This window comes from Zootoca vivipara, chromosome 11 (assembly GCF_963506605.1).
Source record: "Zootoca vivipara chromosome 11, rZooViv1.1, whole genome shotgun sequence".
In the NCBI taxonomy this organism is placed as follows: Eukaryota; Metazoa; Chordata; class Lepidosauria; order Squamata; family Lacertidae; genus Zootoca; species Zootoca vivipara.
In genome coordinates this window covers 61,345,159-61,369,044 of record NC_083286.1, presented here as the reverse complement: position 1 = coordinate 61,369,044, position 23,886 = coordinate 61,345,159, and the positions used below count along the sequence as shown (strand labels likewise).

The 23,886-nt window shown below is 47.2% G+C and overlaps 1 protein-coding gene across 1 annotated transcript; it reads left to right on the top strand.

The window, feature by feature from the left end:
* The first annotated feature begins 1,673 nt into the window (after window positions 1–1,673).
* LOC118077272 (NACHT, LRR and PYD domains-containing protein 3-like) lies at window positions 1,674–23,495 on the top strand. Its single transcript, XM_035100826.2, has 7 exons — window positions 1,674–1,802; window positions 6,340–6,639; window positions 9,390–11,070; window positions 12,336–12,506; window positions 15,633–15,803; window positions 19,529–19,699; window positions 20,640–23,495. The coding sequence occupies exons 2-7, from the start codon at window positions 6,357–6,359 to the stop codon at window positions 20,764–20,766; spliced, it is 2,604 nt and encodes an 867-aa protein (XP_034956717.2). The 5' UTR covers window positions 1,674–1,802; window positions 6,340–6,356; the 3' UTR covers window positions 20,767–23,495.
* Window positions 23,496–23,886: the final 391 nt, after the last annotated feature.

The window sequence follows — 23,886 nt, the reverse complement described above, 5'->3', positions numbered from 1 at the left end:
CGCAGGGCCCAATGTATGGAGATACAGGGGGGAGGGGACAACAGAGGGCTCAGACAAAAGTAAATACTGGGAAATGGAACCCAGAAACTGACAGCTCCTTCTCCAAGGATGGGGGCCAATGTAGGAAGATACCGGGGGTAGGGGCCAACACTCCCCAGGGACAACAGAGGGTTCAGACAAAAGTGCATGCTGGGAAATAGAACCCAGACCCTAACAGTTCCTTTTCGAGGGTGGGGGCCAAGGTATGGAGATACAGGGGGGAGGGGCCAACACTCCCCAGGGACAACAGAGGGAAGGGTATCCTACCGAAACACAGGGATGAGCTGGGGTGGAGAGGAGGGGCAGGATACGTCATGGATCGTGACAGGGGGGGGTCACAGGAAAGAACCACAGCAACGCGTGGCCGGGTCAGCTAGTAATAATAATAAATTTTATTTATACCCCTCCCTCCCCAGCCAAGACTGGGCTCAGGGCGGCTGACACCAGATATAAAACAATTGATTAATTGGTTAGGGATTGGGATGCGATTTTCCAACAACTGGAATACAGTGGTACCTCAAGTTACAAACACCTAAGGTTACAAACGCTTCAGGTTACAAACTCCGCTAACCTGGAAGAGTTACCTCAAGTTGAGAACTTTGCCCCAGGATGAGAACAGAAATCGTGTGTGGCAAAAGGCCCCATTAGCAAAAGCACGCCTCTAGTTAAGAACAGTTTCAGGTTAAGAATGGACCTCAGGAACGAATTTAGTTCGTAACTAGAGGTACCACCGTTTGCCGTTCTTATGATGGTATTGTTATTCTGCTGTTAAAGGGGTTTAGAATAAAACACAGCCCCCTGGTCCTGCTGTGTTATCGGCCCCTCCCTGAAGCTTTGATAACTTCTGACATCAGAAGAGCCTGCTGGATCAGAGCAATGGCCCATTTAGTCCAGCATCCTGTTCTCACAGTGGCCAACCAGATGGGAGAAACTGCAAGCTGTACTAGAGCGCAACAACACTCTCCCCAGTTGCAATTCCCAGCCACTGGTAATAAGAGGCACAAAGTGTCTGGCAGTGGAGATAGACCACAGCCATCCTGGCTAACAGCAATCGATAGTCCTCTCCATGCATATGTCTAATCCTCTTTTCAAGCCATTGGTAGCCATTGCTGCCTCTTGTGGGAGGGAGTTCCGTAAGTTCCAACTATGTGCTGCGTGAAGAAGCCCTTGTTTTGATCTCTCCTGACCTCGCAACATTCAGCTTCATTGGATGCCCGTGAGTTCTGGTACTAGCAGAGGGGGAGAAATACTTTCCCCATCCCCACTTTCTCCAAGACATGCATCCTTTTGGAAACTTCTATTGCGTCTCCCCTTCCTCGCCTTTCCTCTAAATTAAAGCATCCCAAATGCTGCAACTTCCCCGCATAGGAACATTGCGTAGGATCCTATAATTGTAGGGTTGGGAGGGACCCCGAAGGTCCTCTAGTCCAACCCGCTGCAATGCAGGAATCCCAGCTACATCCTATTTGGATAATCCTATCTAATTGCTATCCAACCTTAAAAAGCTCCAAGGAGAAACATTGGGACGTTGCTCACAGAGGAGGGGAAACGTGGGAATTTTTGCAGCAAGCCTTTCACATGACTCTTGCATCATAAGCGACGCTGCCAGAGCTTGGGGCCATGGAGGGGGAGTAGAGGGCTGGATTTTGCTTTCGCTTCGTTCAGCGAGAGCTACCAGACAGTCTGCTCTGAGCTCCACGAGGAACTTCCATCGCTGTGCATTGTTAAAACTCTGTGTGGCTTTCCTTCCTCAAAAAAAAAAGGTCAGTGTGGTCTTTTTTTAACCACAAGAGACAGGCTGGCGTTCTTATTAATGGTATTGCATAGAGGTGAGCCAGTGGATTTGGGCGCTGTTAAGGGTGGCACAGGAGGAGATGGATCCGATCTCTGTGACAGGAGGTTATTTCCCCCCCCTGCTCAACCTTCACCCAGAGGTGTGAGAGGACACCTTGGCATGCAACTCCCATTCACCTTAGCAAGGCTTGAGCAGGGATGTGCCATGCCATGTTAACCATGGGCAAGTGTGCTTCTCATTTTGGACTTGGCAAATGTTTTGGGACAGCTCATAACAGCTGAAGAGAGAGTGGGCAGAGGAGAGGAACAATGATGAGAACAGGAATGCAGAGTTGTTTTAAGGGGAAATCCCTGTTCGGCCTCGGAAAATAAACATGTTTTTGTACTGCAATGCTTCCTGTGGAGGAAAGGAGGTGATGTCTTGGGCTGGTGGGGGGTGATTTGTAGGTATCAAGGAGCCTGAGGAGCGAGTGAGGAAGTGTGAGCAGAGGAAGAGGGAGATGCCTTGGCGGGTGGGGCCAGTGATTTGTGGGATTCAGTGCCATCAGTGAGGAGAAACCTTCCTCCATCACCAATGCCTTCCTTGGCACCAGCAAGGAGTGAGAGCTTTGCAAGTGCAAAGAGCAGGAGAATCATAGAATCATAGAGTTGGAAGAGACCACAAGGGCCATCCAGTCTAACCCCCTGCCAAGCAGAAAACACCATCAAAGCATTCCTGACAGATGGCTGTCAAGCCTCTGCTTAAAGACCTCCACCACACTCTTTGGCAGCAAATTCCACTGCCGAACAGCTCTTACTGTCAGGAAGTTCTTCCTAATGTTTAGGTGGAATCTTCTTTCTTGTAGTTTGAATTCATTGCTCCGTCTCCGCTTCTCTGGAGCAGCAGAAAACAACCTTTCTCCCTCCTCTATATGGCCTCCTTTAATATATTTGAACATGGCTATCATATCACCCCTTAACCTTGTCAGTATCCTTGTCAGTATCCTTCTTGAACTGTGGTGCCCAGAACTGGACACAGTACTCCAGGTGAGGTCTGACCAGAGCAGAATACAGTGGTACTATTCCTTCCCTAGATCTAGATCAGGGGTGTCAAACTCAAATTCATCGGGGGCCGCATCAGCAGTTTGGTCACCCTCAAAGGGCCGGTTGTATCTGTAGGACTATGTGTCCACTCTTTATTATCATAAATTATTGTCACTGCATTCAATTATTACTGTTTTTTGTAATAATGTAAGTAATAACTAGCTCTGAAAGCAGAAACATAGTCAGAATAATGGCAAGTAGATATTCAAATGTACAATTATTGTACAATTTATTGAAAAATGATTTTTGGTAACTGCACTGGGTGGTGGAGGCTCGCTAGGGTTTCATGCAGGACCTTTGCAGAGCTACTAGTACCTGGAGATGCTGGGGTCCTTCTGCATGCAGGACAGATGTTCTGCCAGTGAGCCACCACCCTTCACCAAAGGGACCGGCTGAGGTTGACTCACTGGAGCTGCTCTCCTGGTTCCAGGGTTTAAGGGCCAGAAGTATAAAGCAGCATCCTATGTTTCTGAGGAGAGGGAGAGGGAGGGGAGGGGAGGGAGGGAGGGAGGAAGAAAAGAGGGAGTGGGAGGGAGAGAGGAAGGAAGGAAAGAAAGAGGGGAGAGAAAGAAGAGTAGGAAATAAGGAAGGGAATAAAGAAGGAAAGAAAAAGAAAGAGGGAGAGAAGACGGAAAGGGAGAAAGAAGGAAGGAAGTAGAGGGAAAGAAAGAATAAGAATGAGGGAGAGGAAGAAAGATGGGAAGGACAGAAGGAAGAAAGGAAGGAAGGAAGGAAGGAAGGAAGGAAGGAAGGAAGAAAGAAAGAAAGAAAGAAAGAAAGAAAGAAAGAAAGAAAGAAAGAAAGAAAGAAAGAAAGAAAGAAAGAAAGAAAAGAGGGAGCAGGAAGGAGAGAGGAAGGAAAGAGGTGAGAGAAAGAAGAGTAGGAAAGAAGGAATAAAGAAGGAAAGAAAAAGAAAGAGGGAGAGAAGACAGAGATAAAAAAGGAAGGAAGGAGAGGGAAAGAAAGAATAAGAATGAGAGAGAGGAAGGAAGAAAGGGAGGGGGGGTCGCCGCCTTGATTCAGCGCCAGAAAAGAGCGCGAAGGGACCCAGGGGCAAAAAGCATTTCCCGTGCAGCTTAAGGCAGCGGGTGTCCGTTTTAGGAGAAGTGCGTAAAGCCTCAGAGTTGCACGTTCGTGAGGCTGAGCCGCTGCTGAGCTCACGTTCATGAGGCTGAGCCGCGGCAGGAGGAGAAGGAGGTGAGGCAAGAGGAGGAGGAGGCGGCTTGCTGGGTCGGTGCTCGGCAGCGCCGTGTGGAGAGTCCCGAGCCTCTGGGACGCAGCAGTGCTCTGTAGCACTTTGAATCCTCCTCCGTTTCCAGGCGCCGAGCCGTGGCAGGAGGAGGAGGATTCAAAGTGCTACAGAGCACTGCTGCGTCGCAGAGGCTAGGGACTCTCCGTGCGGCGCTGCCGGGCGCTGACCCGGCAAGCTGCCTCCTCCTTCTCCTGCTGTGGCTCGGGGCGCTCCACACAGCGCTGCTCCAGCCGCCTTTCTACCCCCCCCCCCCGGCCCCAGCTGTTTGTCGGCGCTTTGACGGCGCGGCGCTTCAGCAGGAAGGTCCCGCTGCTGGGTCCCGCTGGCTGGGGCGCTTGGCGGGCCACATGACGAGGTCTGGCGGGCCGGATTTGGCCCCCGGGCCTTGTGTTTGACACCCGTGATCTAGATGCTATACTCCTATTGATGCAGCCCAGAATTGCATTGGCTTTTTTAGCTGCCTCAGCGCCTTTAGAGCAGGCACCCCCAAACTCTGCCCTCCAGATATTTTGGGGACTACAATTCCCATCATCCCTGACCACTGGTCCTGTTGGCTATGGATGATGGGAGTTGTAGTCCCAAAACATCTGGAGGGCCGAGTTTGGGGATGGCTGCTTTAGAGCTCCTGCATGATGATCTCCCGCCAGGATCCCTTGGAACAGTGGCGTCGCAAGGGGGGAGGGGCGGTGCACCCTGGGTGCCATGTCCGGGGGGGGGGTGACAAGAAGGCACCCTGCATGGGGGGAGGATCCTCCGCGGCTGCAGCTGTGGGCAAAAGATCCTGCCACCGTCTGTATGGTGCTCAGGCGGCGCACAACTACATACAATGCACGCGCTGCGTCGCACGCATGCGCTGTACGTAGCGAAGCCGTACATGCGCCGTATTTAGCGGTTATATATTTAAGTACTGTAGATGAATAAAATAATAAGTTAGTTTAGAAACTGCAGGGAATGATAAATACAGATTTAAAGAACCGCAGAAAGTGGAGGAAGGAAGTTGAGTTTTGATATGTTGAAATGACTGTAAAATTATTGAAATGTTTAAAAGTGAAAATCAGAAATATATATTATATAAAAATACGATGGTCTCGGGCAGCCGTTTTTCACCGCTTTGTCGTTTTCACAATTGGTGGTGATCAGAAAAACAGCTCAGCTGAAACAATTTAATACAAAACATACCAGAAAACACGGATCTTTAGAGTTCTGGAATCAAAGGGCTTTTTAAAAATGGAGCAAACCCACAAATTGACCTATAAATACATTGCAACTGGCTTAAATACATTTGTTTTTATTTGTTTTCCTCTAAGCCCAACCCTCTCGTGGATTTTATTATGAGACTAAATCGTAAAGAAAAACAGATTTCATTTTCAAAACAGCCTTACACATTTTGTCCAACTGTTATTTAAAGGCCTTCTTTGGGAGCTATAAAAACAAAGACCAGACATCGCATGAATATTCAACATTTAAAAGCAAACTAAACTGATTGTACACAGGTTGCATATAAGCCTGCAGATACTTACTCAAAATGCAAAAGAGCCTGCGGAGATCTCCATTAATTGCATCATCTGCTCACATAAACAGGGGGCTGAAATTATTGTCTGAAGGCAACAAATTATACAGTATATTTTCTTAAGAACTGTACACAGGTGGTTTTAATATGTGGTAAGGTTTCAAGGGCCTGGTGGATATGGGTTCAAATCCCCACTCATCCATTAAGCCCAGTGGGCGATCTTAGGCCATTCACCTCCTTTCATCCTGACCTACGGTACTTCACATAAATTTAGGGAGGGTAAATCAGTGCGGAGGAGGAGACCTTTGCATGTACCTTTAGCTACTTGCAGGAAAGGCAGGATAGAAATGTAATAAAATAATAAATCAGTCAAACATAGCTGAAACTTCAAAAGCTAATTGATAAAGCCTTTTTTGTACTTTGTTCAGTGTTGGGTCTCGATTCTTTGTTACATTACAGGAGCGTTTTGTGGCTGTTTTAATGTTTAACGTTGGCCATGTTCCTTTAGTTGATGATTAGCAGAATGAAAATACGAAAGTTGCCACGAGGAGGTTTCCGTTGCTGGATAAATGTTTCTGCTTTGTGTGTGTGTGCAGTGAGATAGCAAGCCCAGGAGCAGAGGCAGCCCAACTCACTCTCCCGCCCTGCTTCCCATTTACAGACACGTCTTGACTTGAAATGGAAGATTCGGGAGAACCCCTCGAAGATGCCCTCCTCTTTGCCCTGGACAACCTCTCCGAGGAGAACTTCAAGAGGTTCAAGAACAAGCTCTGCTTCCTGAAGATGGAGGGCAGAGCCAAAATCCCCCGGAACAAGCTGGAAAGCGCAGACACAATGGATACTGTCTGGCTCCTCTTGGAAGCCTATGGCCAGGATGGGGCCTGGGAAGTGGCCGTCGCTGTCCTCAAGGCGGTCAGCTTGCTGGATTCGGCCACCAGGCTCCAGAAATGGAAACGGAATGGTAAGAGACTTGTACTCTGCTCACTAAGGCTGTAATCTTGTGTGTGTGCTTTCCTAACTAAGCTTCACCTGTTGGTTTTCTGCCCACCATGCCAGAAGAAGGGAAAGGCAGCAACCGGGCCAGAGGCAGTCATAGGAAGGCAGACCTACTAGAGCAAGCATCCCCAAACTTCGGCCCTCCAGATGTTTTGGACTACAATTCCCATCATCCCTGACCACTGGTCCTGTTAGCTAGGGATCATGGGAGTTGTAGGCCAAAACATCTGGAGGGCCGCAGTTTGGGGGTGCCTGTACTAGAGTAATGAGGCCTGTGGTGGATTTCCTCAATACCCAGACTACTGTGATGTTTAAGACAACGTTTTCTTGGTTATAGCAGTGGCTGCTTGGGGAATGCACAAAAGCAGAGTCCACAGGCCTATCGATTACAAAGACTTATACAGAGGTGTTCCCTCATCTTAGCTTTACACCTGCGTAGAAATGAAGTCATGTTCTCATGCCTGCATGATAAGAGCTGGTTGCCTTATTGGAGATATTAGTATCGGGCAGCTTGAAGTGACCAGATGCATCAAAACCAACTCCTTTTTGAATAAAAATGGTCTAGACCCATTTGTTTGAACCAAACATTTACCTGCAGAACTTTCTTCAAAACAAAACTAAGATACATCCAAACCGTTCCGTAAAACCTACCCAAGCATCGGCTCAGCATCTTCTTAGAAATAAAAGAACTTATCATCAGAGCTGACAAACTTAGCTCTCTCTCGCACAGGCTCAATAATAATAATAATAATAATAATAATAATAATAATAATAATAATATATTTATACCCCGCCCTCCCCCAGTGAGAGCCAGGCTCAGGGCAGCTGACATCAATAAAATTACAATAAAATAAAACGTAAAAGAAAGAAAAATAATTGATTAAAATGCAGATTAAAATACAATTTAGATTTTAAAATTGTTTTTAAATTTTTAGCCTGCATTGCAGCCCCTAAGGCCGTTTTTCTGCTGCAGGGGCATCTTACTCCCACCGATCTTGGGAACAAATAACTAAAGGCAACTCCCTTCAAAATAAAAGGTAAAGGGACCCTTGACTGTTAGGTTCAGTTGCGGACAACTCTGGGGTTGCGGCACTCATCTCGCTTTGTTGGCCAAGGGAGCCGGCATACAGCTTCCGGGTCATGTGGCCAGCATGACTAAGCCGCTTCTGGCGAACCAGAGCAGCGCATGAAAACGCCATTTACCTTCCCGCCAGAACAGTACCTGTTTATCTACTTGCACTTAGACGTGCTTTCGAACTGCTAGGGTAGCAGGGGCAGGGACCAAGCAACAGGAGCTAACCCCGTTGCAGGGATTCGAACCGCCGAACTTCTGATCGGCAAGCCCTAGGCTCTGTGGTTTAGACCACAGCGCCGTCCCTTCAAAATAGCCACTTGCAATTCAATACCTTAATCACCTGATCTAAGGTTAAACATAGCAGTTTGAAAGCATGAAGTGCAAGTAGATAAATAGGTACCGCTCTGGCGGGAAGGTAAACGGCATTTCCGTGCGCTGCTCTGGTTTGCCAGAAGCGGCTTAGTCATGCTGGTCACATGACCCAGAAGCTGTACACTGGCTCCCTCGGCTAGTAAAGCGAGATGAGCACCACGCGCTAATGGCTCCAAATTTCTGTCTCTTTCAGAGCGATGCCAGGAGAAATGCCCTCATGAGACCTCCTGACTTTGCTGAGTACCTGTGAGCTGCAAAGTCAATTTGGACTGGGGCATTCCATTGCTCTCCCCATTCCCCTGGTACAACTGAGCCAGCCAGCCACCTCGATCACTTTCATCTATATATTGAGGAAATTCACTGGCCGATATCCCTATATCCCCCTACAGCCTTCAGATTGTTTCCCTCTCCTGGCTTACTTGGAGTGACCGTATTTTTCCATGTATTAGATGAGGTTTTTTTTACTCAAAAATCATGTCAAAAAGCTGGAGCTGTCCAATACATGGTGTAAGGGGAAGAGAGTATAGAGAACCTCCCCCTCTCATCAGGAGTAGCTCCTCCCCAAGCAGCGATGGAAGCGCGGGCTCTGAAGAGGCTAGTCAGGAAGCAGAGAGAGAGTGCCAGGTCTCTGGCAGCATGAGAGAGCCCCAGCTCCACAGGCGGGAAGAGAGAGAGGCGGAAAGGGGGGAAAGGGGAAGCACGGAGCGTAGACCTTTTCCCCCGGTTCCGGAATTACGGAGGAGGAGAAAGGGGAGGAGATTCACTGTCCCGAGGCTATTATGTTGGGGAAAATCGCACAGGGGGGCAGTGCCGGATTCTGGATCGGAATGAGCAGACATGTTTCCAACACCCCGTCACACTGTAAATAGAGTGCACCAATAAAGACTGTTAAAAGACAAGCATGTGGAAAGTCGTTACTCTGGAGTAGTCGCAACAACCCCTGACACATGGATAGTGGCATGGGGGGGGGGAGAGAAGTGGCGCGCCGGCCAGTTGGTGGGAGCTCAACTTCCCCCAATGCCACAGCAAGCGAGAAGTGATCTAGGGAGTGTTTCCTGCCCGTAGCTGCATGGGGGGAGAAGCTCAACAACTTTGGGCCATTTCCCCTCATTTTCTTAAAATTGAGCCCCCCAAAATAGGGGGGGTGTCTTATACATGGGGGAGTCTTATAGACGGGAAAATAGGGTACTTGCTAATAAAACAACTTATTTCCCTCCCCATGCTGTGGCCCCTCCACTGACACCGCTCTCATTGTGTGATTACGTTAGATCGCAGGAAGAAATATAAAAGCTGTATCCTAGAGAGCCTCGGGGGCATTCCTGAATGTGACTCCCCTTCTTCTGGCCAAGCGGTGAGCCTCTCCCAAAGATATACAGAGTTGCTCTTCTGCAGGAAACTGGATCTTCAACAGAGAACCCACGAGGCTGCGGCCATGGAGAGGAAGCTCCAGGAGTTTGAGGTTCACCAAGGAGATGGGCTGCAAGAAGTTAGCATGGAGAATTTGTTTGGTCCAGACGCTCAGGGGGAAAGCTCCAGAACTGTTGTGCTGCTTGGACCCGCTGGAGTGGGGAAGACCACAGCCCTGCGGAAGATAATGCTGGACTGGGCATCTGGCAAGTTCTGGCAGGAGAGGTACGAGCATGTCTTTTACGTCTCCTGCAAAGCAGCAAACTATGGCAAGGGACCCATGACCGTGGCTGAGCTGGTACTCAGCAGCTGCCCTCCAGGAACTTTCCTAGCAGAGGATGTCTTCATGAACCAAGACAGCATCCTCATCCTCATCGACGGCTTTGATGAGCTGGAGATCAGCAGGCTTCCAGGTGACGTTACCTGCAGCGACCCCCACAAAAAGCAGGCCGCCGTGTCTTGGGTGATGGGTCTGCTCAGAAGGAGGCTCCTTCCCAAATGCCATCTCCTTGTGGCTACGAGGCCCATGGCTTTGGGGGCACTACTGCCATGCTTGAGGTCACCATGGTTTGTGGAAGTGTTGGGATTTCGACCGACTCAGAGGGAGGAATATTTCCTACGCTTCTTTGAGGCCAAGGAAGACGCCGCTCGTGCCTTTGAAATCGTGAGAAGGAATGAAACTCTGTTCAGCTTATGCTTCCTCCCGGCTCTGTGCTGGATTGTCTGTACCGCCTTCAGGCGGCAACCCCAAAAGGTCCTCCTTAAAGCTATCCCGGAGACTGTGACGGTCACAGAAATCCACCTGCAGCTCCTCTTCAGCTTCCTGGGCTGCAACCTAAGGCTGAGCAACTTGAAAGGCCTTTGCTCCTTAGCCAAGCATGGAGTGCTCCATAAGAAGGTGAGCTTTGGCGAAGAAGAGCTGAAAGAACATTGCTTGGGCTGTTCAGACTCGGAAACCCTTTCTGTCCTCCGTAAAGATCCCCATGCACCAATTACTTACAGCTTTGTTCACTTAAGTTTCCAGGAATTATTTGCAGCCCTGTTCTACCTGCTGGACACAGATGGCGACTCCAGCACCTCATCATTCAGGATGATGAACGAGGGACTGGGAAACAATAAAAGATGCAGAGGCAACTATTTCATGCTGGTGCGTTTCCTCTTTGGCCTCTGCAGTGCAAAGAGGATGGACCTCCTGCAAGAAGCATGGGGCTGCCAGGTGTCCAGGACCAGGCTCTGGCAGGAGATGCTGAGATGGGTGGAAGAGGAAGCAACATGTCAGTCCTTTGGGAGAGGGGAGCAACTCCTGGAGCTTTGCCACTGCGTCTACGAGACAGAGGACCCTCAGTTTGCCGAGAGCATCCTGAGACACGTCTATGACTTGGACCTCCGAGACCTGCTCTTCTCCAAGCTGGATTTTGCTGCTCTTTCATTTTGCCTAACAGCTTCTCCATCTCTCTGCTCGCTTCGGCTCTCTGGCTATGAGTTGGGGCCCACAGCATTCCACCAGCTCTTGCCAGGACTGCTGAAGCCCTCGGAGATCCAGTAAGTGCATCTGACAGTCCCACCCATAGCTGCCAAGTTTTCCCTTTTCTCGCGAGGAAGCCTATTCAGCATAAGGGGAAATCCCTTAAAAAAAGGGATAACTTGGCAGCTATGGTCCCACCAATGATCCTTGTTGGGTCAATGGGACTAACGTAGGGTGGCCCTCTGTCCAGGATAGGGACTCACCTCATGGCTCAGAGAGTTTAGCCACCCAAGGCTCAAATTAGAGGGACGGCCCTATCATTGAGCAGAATGAGGCAACTGCTTCAGGTGGCAGAAGCTTGGGAGATGGGAAGCAATGGCTACTGTTTTACAAGGCTACAGTGAGCCAATATTTTGGCTGAAGTTACAGGGAGTCAGAGATGGGGCTTGCGGTTGTTAACAGCCCTTCCCCCTCACAACTAAACAATGAATGGATAGCTCAGTTGGTTAGAACAAAGAGTGTTTATTGCTAGCAATAATGGCTCAGTGGGATCACTCTCCAAAAGCTGAGCAAGCCCAAAAGGGTGGGGCCTGCTAATATACATAACTCTAGTTACAGGTAGGTAGCCGTGTTGGTCTGACGTAGTCAAAACAAAATAAAAAAAATTCATTCCAGCAGCACCTTAGAGACCAACTAAGTTTGTCATTGGTATGAGCTTTCGTGTGCATGCACACTTCTTGAGATACACTGAAGCAGAAGTCCCCAGACACTTATATATTAATCCCTCCTTATGGTGGGAGTGGGTGATTGACTGACTGATAGCTGCTGACAACTGTTAACGACTGCAATTGGTCTTACAGGAAAAAGCAAGGGGTGAGATGGCTAAAGATAGCTTTATCATGTACTGTATAATGAGATAAGAATCCAATGTCTTTATTCAGACCTGGTCTCTCCATGGTTTTAAGCTTGGTAATAAGTTGGAGTTCAGCAACTTCTCTTTCCAGTCTATTTCTGAAATTCTTTTGTAATAAGACAGCTACTTTGAGATCTTGTATAGAATGTCCTGGGAGATTGAAGTGTTCTCCTCTTGGTTTCACAAGAGAGAGAAACCAGTAGGAGAACACTTCAATCTCCCAGGACATTCTATGCAGGATCTCAAAGTAGCTGTCTTATTGTTTCTTTAATTCACAGAGCTTCTATATTTTATTAAAATGGGGGAAATGATGAATCATATTTTACCAGACCTTCCGACCCCTCTGGCTGGAATGCCAGGAAATACACAGAGGAGCTCACAAAACTGTTTGTCCTTTGTCCTAATCCTCCTGCTTTTGGTTTTCTCCAGGCTGAACCGCTGTGGGCTCCTATCTGCTGCAGGCCAAGATCTTTCCTCTGTCGTGGTGGCTAATCTGTGTCTGACCAGTCTGGATCTGGGTGAAAACCCACTGGGTGATTTGGGCGTGATGCACTTATGCCATGGGCTTCTTGATCCCCACTGTCAACTACAGTGTCTCCGGTACGTGGCTCCTTCTTCTCCAGCATTAAAATAGAGACACCAAACACACCCTTCCTTTGTAGCTGGAGGCAGCACCTAGCATCATTCCTAGCAGCCATGGGTAGCCTTATCTATATATATAAAAATGTAAAAATCGTGAAAATCCATAAAAATGTAAAAATCGTGAAAATCTCCGTAGCCGCTTGACTGATCGTCCTGAAATTTTGACACAACGATCCAGGCCACCCCCCGCCCGTTGTTGGGGACAAAAATCCCTCAAATCGCATACCTGGGCAGGTACAGACCTGGATTTCCACCAAGTCAAACAGCGCCCTCAAGTGGAATTCCTCCCACAGTACACCGCCTCCCTTCCTGTGAAATCTAAGCCACACCCACAAACCAAATGACATCATCATCAACCAAGCAACTGAAACCACCAAGGCCATTATCTAGGCCTTTGTTTTATATAGGCCTCTGACAGGCCCGGGGGGCGGGGAACCCACAGCAACGCACTTGGGGGCACGGCAAGGGGTTTTTACTTTACCATTTAGCACCACTACCCCCCCCCAAAAAAAAAACCACCAAAAAACCAAAATTGACAAGTGGAGCTCAGGGCCTGCCGGGGGGGGGGGGGCGTTGGCACAAGACGCAGCACGGTCTTTGATTTATGTAGGTCCATGCACGGCAAGGGGTTTTTACTTTACCATTTAGCAACACTACCCCCCCCCCCAAAATCCACAAGACAAAAATAAATACCATCCTTCAAAACGTCATAAGATACACCAGTCATATGGGGGGGGGAACTGAATAGATCATGGATCGGGACACATGGGGCCAGTCACAGGGATTAGCCACAACAACGCGCCACACCCACAAACCCCGCCTCTGCCACGAGATCCTCAGCTCTACATCATCATCAACCAAGCAACTGAAACCACCAAGGCGGCCATTATCAGACAGACTAGGCCGCTTTTCAGACTCGGCCAAGTGGAGGTAGGGGGGGCGAATAGAGGGCAGGGATACGTAATGGGTCAGAACAGGATGGGGGGACACACAGGGATGAAACCTGCCCTTTCCACAGTATCTCACCTCGACTCAGGGGGACTCTGAGGCTCAGGGGGATCTGAAGGGAGGCTATTACCCTCCATTTCACAGACTAGCGCACAGCAACGCGTGCAGGGCCAGCTAGTGCTTTATGAATTTATTTCATCCCCTTTTAAAGCCAACTTGGTGGCCATCATTGCACCTCTTCCTGGTAACGATGAATGTGAAACGCAGACGCACGAACGTTTTTGCAGTGCCTCTGCCTGCCTCGCCCCCAATAACAAGAAGGAAGTGCTTCTTCTTACAGTGTGTCCTATGGAACTAAATTGCCACAGGTTCTTGGGGTAGCTCTTTGTATATAGGGGTGTGTAACAAGTGGCATTATAAATACATGGGATACAGATCTCGCAGGTGCTCAAACCACATCACACCATTTCAATATCCTTAGAACCACCCCGTTTGGGAGTGTCAGGTGTGGAGAGACCTCCCCTCCCTTTGGTAGCTTCACAGTTATGAATTAGAGAGCAGTTGATAGATTTATAGTCCTTTTATTACAGCATCATGTTGCGAGCACAAATACACAGCTCTCCGCAAGGAGGGCAGTTGGCTTGTCTAATCTTCCTTTCAACTTCCGCAGCATTTTAAGCACCAACAGGAAGTTCCTCCCTCCCTCTGACTCCTTTGCTCTCTGATACATTCGGACTTCCAAGTCTGAGGGGAGGGGGGTCCCCCACAATCTCAAGTAAAGTCTCAACTAGCTGCCTCCTCCCTTCTGGTTCTGTTGTCATTATCTCGTAACTGGGTAACTCCTGCTTAAGCTGTTCAGCTCCTGTCTCTCTCTCTGCTTCTGAACATGCTGTGGACAGGGGGGGTGGGGGGTGGCACACAACTGGTCTGCCATGGAATGTATTCCCCAGTCCTCGGCTTCAGACCATTCCTTGACAGGGAGCTTGGTATAATTAGCCCCATATTATAGACGAAGAGACTGAGAGTGTGTTCAGTTTCTGCCAAGATACTCAGTAAGTTCACACTTGGAAGTGGAATTTGGACTGAGGATTCCTCTGCTCACAGCAAATGATCATAACCACTTGTAACCTTCACGAGCACATCGCTCTGATCACCAAAATCGTGGCATCAGCTGCTGCAAGCAGTATGTCTCTGGCTACCAGATGTCGGGGAAGGTCACAAGCAGCCCTGTGACAGAGATAACCACATCCTGCTGTTACCTTCTTTCATTTATTTTATTCCGTTTATGAATTGCTTCCTGTCAGGGTTGTTGTGGCTACTCTTGAGTAACGACCCTCCACATGCTTGTCTTTCAGAAGCTTTTATTAGTGCACATTATTTACAGTGTAACGAGCTGCCGGTTTCATGTCTGCTCACTCTGAATCAGATTCCTGCACTGGCGATCGTCGCGTTCTAGACCAACATAAAAGCCTCGGAACTGTGAAGCGTTTCCCTTTTCTCTGCCTCCTCAATTCCGGTGTCGGGGGGAATGGTCTGCAGACTGACTGACTCCTGTCCCCTCTTTCTCCCTGCCTATGGAGCAAGGGCTCTTGGATGTTGCTCGAGGGCTGGCACTCCCTTTCCGTTTCCTAGCTCTGCCCATCAGACCCTTCGCTCTTGTGACTGCTCCTGATGAGGGGAGGCTGTTCTCTGTAAGCCTTCCCCCTTACACTTCCCATAAAATTTCTCAAAGCAGTTTCACAACAGAAACAACCAGCAATAAAAACAATGAGACCATTTCGTTTATGAAAACCATGATAATTTTTTATGTAAAAAAACCTATCCGAAGCACTTTCATATGTAGAAACAATTTCAATGGTTATGCGGATGTCAACATCGCATGGCTGGCTGTGAATTTATCTGCGGCACATGGCTGGGAGACTTGGGGAGACTCGATGCCAATATCCAAAACTCCCCCATGGGTATTCAGGGTAGAGGAGATCGCACACCAGGAGACCCACAAGCCTCTCATCAGCTTTCTGCTTCCTGAACGATGGGAGGAAAAGGTTACGGTCACATCCCAGCCTGGTGCTGTGAGCGCCTATCCCAGCCGCAAAGCCCCTTTCCAGAGCTCATTTCCACCTCCATCTCCTGCAGGCTACATTGCTGCAATCTGACAGCTGGCGCATGTGAGCCCCTTTCAGAGGTCCTGGCATCCAACCCGTCTCTCTCTGAGCTGGATCTGGGAGGGAACAGCCTGAGCGATGAGGGGATCAAGAAGCTGTGCGAGGGGCTGAAGCACCCACAATCCAGGTTGCAAAGACTCACGTAAGTGGCTTCTTCAACATCTCTGCTAATTCCCCAGCTCCAAGAGCTCTTCTCATTGTACCACAACTGTGCCCTACAAAAAATCAGATCTGAACGTAACAAATTTCATAGAATCGTAGAATTGTAGAGTTGTAAGGGACCACAAGGATCATCTAGTGCAGGCATGTCCAACTTCAAGTAGGTTGTGATCTACTAGGTAAAGGTAAAACCAAAATCATTGCAAAAAATTTAAGGGAAAAAGACAAGAAGGAATTAGAGGAGAAAACAGGATGGGAAATAGCGAGAAAGGTCAAATATTTAGGAATTGAAATAACAGCTAAAAATGTAAATTTGTTTGAAAATAATTATGAAAAGAAATGGAAGGAAATAGAAAAAGATTTAGAAAGGTGGAGCAATTTGCATCTGACCCTGTCCGCGAGAATAGCGGCAATCAAAATGACAATATTGCCTAAATTATTGTTCCTATTTCAGATGCTACCAATTATTGATAGGAAGGAATGTTTTGAGAAATGGAGGAAAAGCCTAAGTAAATTTATATGGGGAAAAAAAACACCAAGGATACAGTATAGATTATTAACGGATACAAAAGATAGAGGTGGATGGGGAGTACCGGACCTAAAACTGTATTATGATGCTGCGGGCTTGTGCTGGATAAAAGATTGGGTTGAATTGAGAAACAAAGAAATTCTAGATTTAGAGGGTTTCAATAATATGTGGGGCTGGCATAATTATTTATTAGAAGAAAGGAAAGGGGGATATAAAGAAATAACAAATCATGTTTTCAAGAAATCTTTATTAAAAATATGGGCCCAACACAAAAACATTCTGGAGCCGAAAACGCCCTGGTGGGCATCTCCAATAGAAATGACCATGATGATCAAAGACAGCAGACGGAAAACCTGGCCGACTTACTCAGACATTCTGGAAAAAAATGGAGAACAAATAAAGTTAAAATCATATCAACAGATAAAACAGGAGTGTACAAGCTGGCTACATTATAATCAAATTCAAAGTATTTTCGAAAAACATAAGAAAATTGGCTTTCTGGGGAATAAATCAAAGTTGCAAGAATTATTATTGGGAAATGGGGATAAGGCAATGTCTAAATTATACAATTACCTTCTCGAATGGGAACTTAAGGATGAGGTGGTAAAGGTTACAATGGTGAGATGGGCCCAAGATATAGGAAGGCCCATATATAGCTGCTAATGGGAAAAAATGTGGAAGGAAGGGACGAGATTCACGGCGTGCTCAAGTATAAAAGAAAATATATTAAAGTTGTTTTACAGATGGCACATAACACCAGCCAAAATTGCGAAAATTTGCAAAAAGAATTCTAACATATGCTGGAAATGTAATAAGGAAATTGGCACCTATTACCACTGTTGGTGGGAATGTGACGAAATTCGGAAGTTTTGGAACAATGTTTATGAAAAACTGAAAAAGATGCTGAAATTAACGTTTGAAAAAAAACCTGAATTATTCCTATTGAATATGGTCCCGAATAACATCCCAGAAGAGAAAAAGAATGTATTGTTGTATGCAATTGTAGCAGCTAGATTACTTATAGCCAGAAATTGGAAAGGAGGGAAAGTACCATCAATCTATGAATGGCAGGAAAAATTAGTAGAGTTTATTAATTTGGCCAAAATGACCGTGGTAATTAGAAACATCCCCAAACAAAAATATATGATTGAATGGAAAGGTGTAGAGGAGTATTTTAAAAAAGAAAAATTTAATATCGATTTGGTGATTTGTCTAAATTGAAAAAGAAGCAGGAAATTTTATTAGATATAATGATGTAATTAATGAAATAAAGAGTGAGAAGTAAGTTAAAGCAAGAACAGAGGGAAAGAAAGAAGGAAAGCGATGCATGAATAGTAGGAAGTATTTTTGCTGTATTTTTATTTTCTTTTTGTGTGTGTGTGTGTGTGTGTATTTTATGTATTATAAGTAAGTATTTTAGCTTTATCCTCGTTCCTTTACTACTTAAGTCTTATTTGAAATATCGAAATTATGGTTTGAGTCAAGGTTCGGATTAAGTTAGGTTATGTTATGTTAATTTCTTTATATTATGCTAATTTCTCTATTTTGTTAATTTTGTTAATTTGTTATTTGTTATTTTGCCAATTTATTTATTGATTTGTTAATTTGTTAATTGTTTATTTGATTTTGCTTTGTCTATTTTGTATCGTTGTAGTCCAAAAAGTTTTTCTTTTAAAAAAAAACAACTTCAAGTAGGTTGTGATCTACTAGGTAAAGGTAAAGGGACCCCTGACCATTAGGTCCAGTCGTGACCGACTCTGGGGTTGCGCGCTCATCTCGCATTATTGGCCGAGGGAGCCGGCGTATAGCTTCCAGGTCGTGTGGCCAGCCGTTTCTGGAAAACCAGAGCAGCACATGGAAATACCGTTTACCTTCCCACTGTAGCGGTTCCTATTCATCTACTTGCATTTTGACGTGCTTTTGAACTGCTAGGTTGGCAGGAGCTGGGACTGAGCAACGGGAGCTCACCCCGTTGCAGGGATTCGAACCGCCAACCTTCTGATCAGCAAGCCCTAGGCTCAGTGGTTTAACCCACAGTGCCACCTGGGTCCCTTGTGATCTACTACCAAGTATCAAAAACTGGCAGTGATCTACCACACTCTCCCATTCTCATTCTTCAGCAAGTGTTCCCTTCTCTCACCCCTCCAAAGTCATTTAAATTTGTTTAATTAGTTAATAATTGTTTAATTAATTAATTGATATTTATTTCACAGATAGTAGTTTTGTTTGGATATCATTATGACAGATCCAAAGAATTACTAGATGGACAAGTAACTAAATAAGTGAGAAAAGTTAAACTATATTTTTATATTATTGGTAGTTTACACAGATCTGAGAAGCCAGTCAGAGCGCCGGACTTCCCTCTCTCTCTCACCCCTAAACCAGCCCTTTCTCTCTCTGAGGAGCCATTTGGAGCATACTGGGCTTCTCTCGATAGATTGATCAATCAATCAATTGATCGATCAAAACCAATCCCGAAATCGACAGGTCGATTGCGATTGACGTGTTGGGCAGGCCTGATCCAGCCCCCTGCAATGCAGGAATCGTTTGCCCAACCTGGGGCTCAAACCCACGACCCTGAGATTAGGTCTCGTGCACTAGCAACTGAGCTATTTGAACAAATTAAAATGGGTGTATACATTTGAAAAAAGGGACCCAGGTGGCGCTGTGGTTAAACCACTGAGCCTAGGGCTTGCTGATCAGAAGGTCGGCGGTTCGAATCCCTGTGACGGGGTGAGCTCCCGTTGCTTGGTCCCAGCTCCTGCCAACCTAGCAGTTCAAAAGCACGTCAAAATGCAAGTAGATAAGCAGGTACCGCTCCGGCGGGAAGGTGAACGGCGTTTCCATGTGCTGCTCTGGTTTGCCAGAAGCGGCTTTGTCATGCTGGCCACATGACCTGGAAGCTACGGTATACGCCGGCTCCCTCGGCCATAATGCGAGATGAGCGCGCAACCCCAGAGTCGGTCACGACTGGACCTAATGGTCAGGGGTCCCTTTACCTTTACCTTACATTTGGAAAAGATCAGCCAAAATATAACAACACCAAACTCCTTTTGTGTGTGGCATTTGGGGCGTTCAGGTCCCAGTTTGTTAGTTTGCCTGCTGGGGTGGGACATATTTTCTCTTCATCCAGTTTCATCATTCCAGGTGTCGCAAATCCCCTCCGTCTTCCTTTGCAGGTTGCACCTTTGCGGTCTCACAGCCAGGGCGTGTGAGGATCTGGCCTCCGTCCTGGAATCCCACAAGAGCCTGGCAGAGCTGGGCTTAGGGGGGAACAGCCTGGGAGACGAGGGCGTCAGGCACCTGTGTGCCTCACTGGCGAAGCAGCACTGCAGACTCCAGAGGCTGGCGTAAGTAACACACACCCCCCAAATCTCTCCCATCTTCAGCTTGCAGGGCCAGGGATCATGGGAGTTGTAGTTCCAAAACATCTGGAGAGCCAAGGTTGCCTATGCAACTACAACTAATCCAGAATGCGGCAGCTAGACTGGTGACTGGGAGCGGCTGCCGAGACCACATAACACCGGTCTTGAGAGATCTACATTGGTTCCTAGTACGTTTCCGAGCACAATTCAAAGTGTTGGTGCTGACCTTTAAAGCCCTAAATGGCCTCGGTCCAGTATACCTGAAGGAGCGTCTCCACCCCCATCGTTCTGCCCGGAGCTAGACAGAGGGCCTTCTCGGTAGTGGCGCCCGCCCTGTGGAACACCCTCCCATCAGATGTCAAAGAGAAAAACAACTACCAGACTTTTAGAAGACATCTGAAGGCAGCCCTGTTTAGGGAGGCTTTTAATGTTTAATAGATCACTGTGTTTTATTTTTCTGTTGGAAGCTGCCCAGAGTGGCTGGGGAAACCCAGCCAGATGGGCGGGGTATAAATAATAAATTATTATTATTATTATTATTATTATTATTACTATGCCTGGCTTAGAGGCTTCCAGGTCTCAGTCAATCTAGCCCAGGCACATCCCCAAACTGCGGCCCTCCAGTTTTGGGAGTTTTGGCCTACAACTCCCATGATCCCTAGCTAACAGGACCAGTGGTCGGGGAAGATGGGCATTGTAGTCCAAAACATCTGGAGGGCCGAAGTTTGGGGATGCCTGATCTAGCCAGTTGGCCACAGCTTTGGCAGCCATGAGCCTCTTTGCCTGAAAGCTTCGCCGGATGACCCGGATGTAGTCCCTCTCAGTGCAGCAACCATGGACAGAGATTTGCAAGCACACGTTCATTTCCCTCTTGGGGGAGCCTCCTTTCTGACGGTGTGGTTTTTCTCCTTCTTCCTCCTCCTAGACTTACAATGGGGACCCTAAATCGCATCACCCACAAAAAACTGCAGGCAGCTCAGGCTGCACGTCCTCAGCTGATCCTGACCTCCTATTACCCACCCGGCTGTGCCGCCTTCCCAGGGGAAGAGTAATGGGATATTCACACATGACCAGCAGATCGCTTGCAGACTGTATGAAACCAGAGCCAAGCAGAAAGCGCCGCCGCCGATTGCCACCCAGCAGCTAGCTGTTCAGCTGCAAATAGCCACTTGAACATTGCACTGCTCACAATGCATGTGTGAATTGTTCCAAGGTTTCAGCAGTACTTCATTGTGGTTGGTGACCCTGCCAGGTCACAGCCCCTCTAGCCTTATAAATGGAGAGCAGCAGGCCATTGAAATGTCTGACCTACACAGACGAGAAACAAAACCTTCCAAGCTACCCACTGACCTGGGTTTTCCAAAATCAGGATGTGGTGCCTCCTGGGAGCAAGGCAAATGTGGCTTGTTTTTGGCAGCTATTGGGATTTTGGCTTTCTAACATCCTATAAAAGTCAGTGCCACGTATAAATCAGACTTGTGATTTACAAGGGAAGCCCTTCTAAGGGCAACAGCAGCATAGTATTGTTAGGAATTTGAGGGCTCAGCCTGGATGATGCCCCACATCCCTTCTGATTCTTGGGATCCTGTATTGGAGGGGGTGGAATGTGTAAGAGCAACCTTTCCAAAGTGGCCCCTTTGTCTAGGTGATGGGTTTTTTGGCTGACCAGTTAAGCACCACGATGGACATACCCAAAGAAGTTGGTGCTAGGTAGGAGAACAAGAACCAAGAATCATGTGAGAGCGCTGCGCTAGGAGCAGGCTGGAAGATGGAGACACAGCGACCGGCTTGCTCTGTGCTGCGACTAAGACAGAAGTTGTTCAGGATGTGAGCCCCTCCTAGCTTATGCTCAGGTTGTTCAAATAAAACCATATGTCCTAAAGACAGCACTATCTCTACTGTGCTTCATTCCAAGGAAACCAATTCCTTGTGTACATAATTTTCAGAAAAATGTAAGAAGAGGCATGCCGGATGAGGCCACAGGCCTATCTAGTCCATCATCCTGTTTTGTTTTGTTTTATTTATTTCCATACCGCTCTTCATCCGAGGACCCCAATACACAGTTTAAAAGGCCATGTATTGTATGTTAAGGCATACCCTCCAACTCCCGGTAAGAAAAATCCGGGGTCAGCAGTGGCGCGGCACCGGAAGTCGCTTCTACGCATGTCTGGACATGCGTAGAAGCGACTTCCGGTGCCGCTCTGCCTGATTTCCAGTGCCCAGACATGCGCAGAAGGAGCCTCCCTGGCAGGTAGGAAATCCAGAGGATTTACAGGATTTTTCTCTATTTGGGATAACAGCGGGAAACGGGTTTAAATATGGGGGTTTCCCGCGAAAAACGGGAGACTTGGCAGCTATGATGTTAAGGAGATTTGCAATATGGTTTATAGTTAGGAGTCAGAAGTTGCTAAAGATTAATTATAATGAAGCACAGATGGGGGGATTTGAGGAAGTCACCCTAAAAGGGCAAAGAAAAGAATAAGAATTTATAAAGCTAGATATTTTGTTGTATGTGTGCTTTTCGTTGTGTTGTATTGTATTTGTGTGTAGAGTCATTTGTTTAATGTTTTATTACACATGTTTATAAAATCAATAAAATTTTTTGGAAAAAAATAAAATAAAAGGCCATGGGTTGTTTTATTAGCCCAAAGGCCTGGGAGAAGGGAAATATTTTTGGCTGGCACTTAAAGATATGGAATGAAGTCTCCAGCCAAACCTCCCTGGGGACAGCATGCCACAAGCCGGGAGCCACCACAGAAAAGGCCTGCTCTTGTGTTGCCGCCCTCCGGACTTCTCGTGGAGGAGACACACAATGAAGGGCCTCAGATGATGAACGCAGAGTCTGGGTTGGTTCAGATGGGGAGAGGCGGTCCTTGAGTTATTACAGTCCTCAGCCATTTAAGGCTTTAGAGGTCCAAACCAGCACTTTGAACTGGGCCCAGAAACTAATGGGCAGCCAATGCACTTGGGCCAGTTGCTCAAACCGTCCTGCACCTTGGCAGCAACCTTGGCAGCTGAATTCTGCACCAGCATTGCCGTATCTAGCCTAGAGGTTGCCAGAGCATAGGCAACAGGCGCCCCCCCCCCAACCCCACCAGGCAAGCAGATGCACTCATGTCCTGCTTGTGGCATCCCAGAGGCAACTACGGTTTGCTCTCTCCACTCATATTCCCTAGAAATAGTGCCTCTGATACCAGGCCATGCACATGGCCTTCTGCTCCATGAATTTGGCCACCAGTGCTCCTGTGGCAGGGAGTTCCAGAGTTAAACTACTGGTATGTGCTGTGTGCAGGGCTTTCTTTTATCTGTCCTGAATCTGTCCTCATTACAAAATGTCAGTTCTGGGCTTGTGAGCCCCACGAGAAGCATTGGTCTGCATGATGCTTACCTAGGAGAATAAAGCACCATCAGAACAGAGGAGACAGAGGTGGACCTATGATTACCTGTGATGGTAGAGGATTCCTTGTAAAAAACAAAACAAAAAACCACATAACTATGTTTTGCAGCACAGCTGCACTGGGAAACATTGGCTCTGAGATGGGAACTGTGAGTTGATGGTAGAATGGTGGGAATGGTGATCCCAAACATCTGGGGGGCACCGGGTTGGAGAAGGCTGCTGTAGGGTCACCTGTGAGTGGTTTGCGACCTTGGTGTCTGCCAGCAGCCCTGAAGAGTTCATTTTTATTTATTTCATAAAATTTAACACTGCTTGATTGTAGAAAAGCAAAAACAACCCAAAAGCTCAAACCGGCTTATGAAAAACAGATAAAATGAAAATTCTCAATAAGAAAATACAATTCAAGTTTTCCAAAATTGAAACTACAACAGACTAAAAAGAGATTAAAACTCACACCAACTTTTTAAACATCTGGGCATGCTTGTGTGAACAAAAATGTTTTTAGCAGGCGCCGAAAAGAGTGCTGCGAAGGTGCCTGCCTGACATCAATAGGCAGGGAGTTCCAAAGTGTAGGAGCTGCCACTAAGAGATTGATTTTTTAGAAATGCAGAACTAACTGTTGAGAAAGTGGCGTGCCAGGAACAGGTGCACTGCAAACATGGGAGTCCCCAGAACACAGCGCTAATGAGCTAGGCATTTATTGGTGAACATTACAATATGCAATCTTCCCCTTTAAAACCCAGAATTCTCCTGCTTGCTTTGCCTCTCGCCACGA

What these genes read in the sequence shown, in the direction of transcription:
- LOC118077272 (XM_035100826.2), top strand. Translation starts at nt 6,357, where the DNA reads ATGGAAGATTCGGGAGAACCCCTCGAAGATGCCCTCCTCTTTGCCCTG. An exon ending in TGTCAACTACAGTGTCTCCG is followed by an intron (nt 12,507 to 15,632) that starts GTACGTGGCTCC and finishes CATCTCCTGCAG; the next exon opens with GCTACATTGCTGCAATCTGA. An exon ending in TCCAGGTTGCAAAGACTCAC is followed by an intron (nt 15,804 to 19,528) that starts GTAAGTGGCTTC and finishes CTTCCTTTGCAG; the next exon opens with GTTGCACCTTTGCGGTCTCA.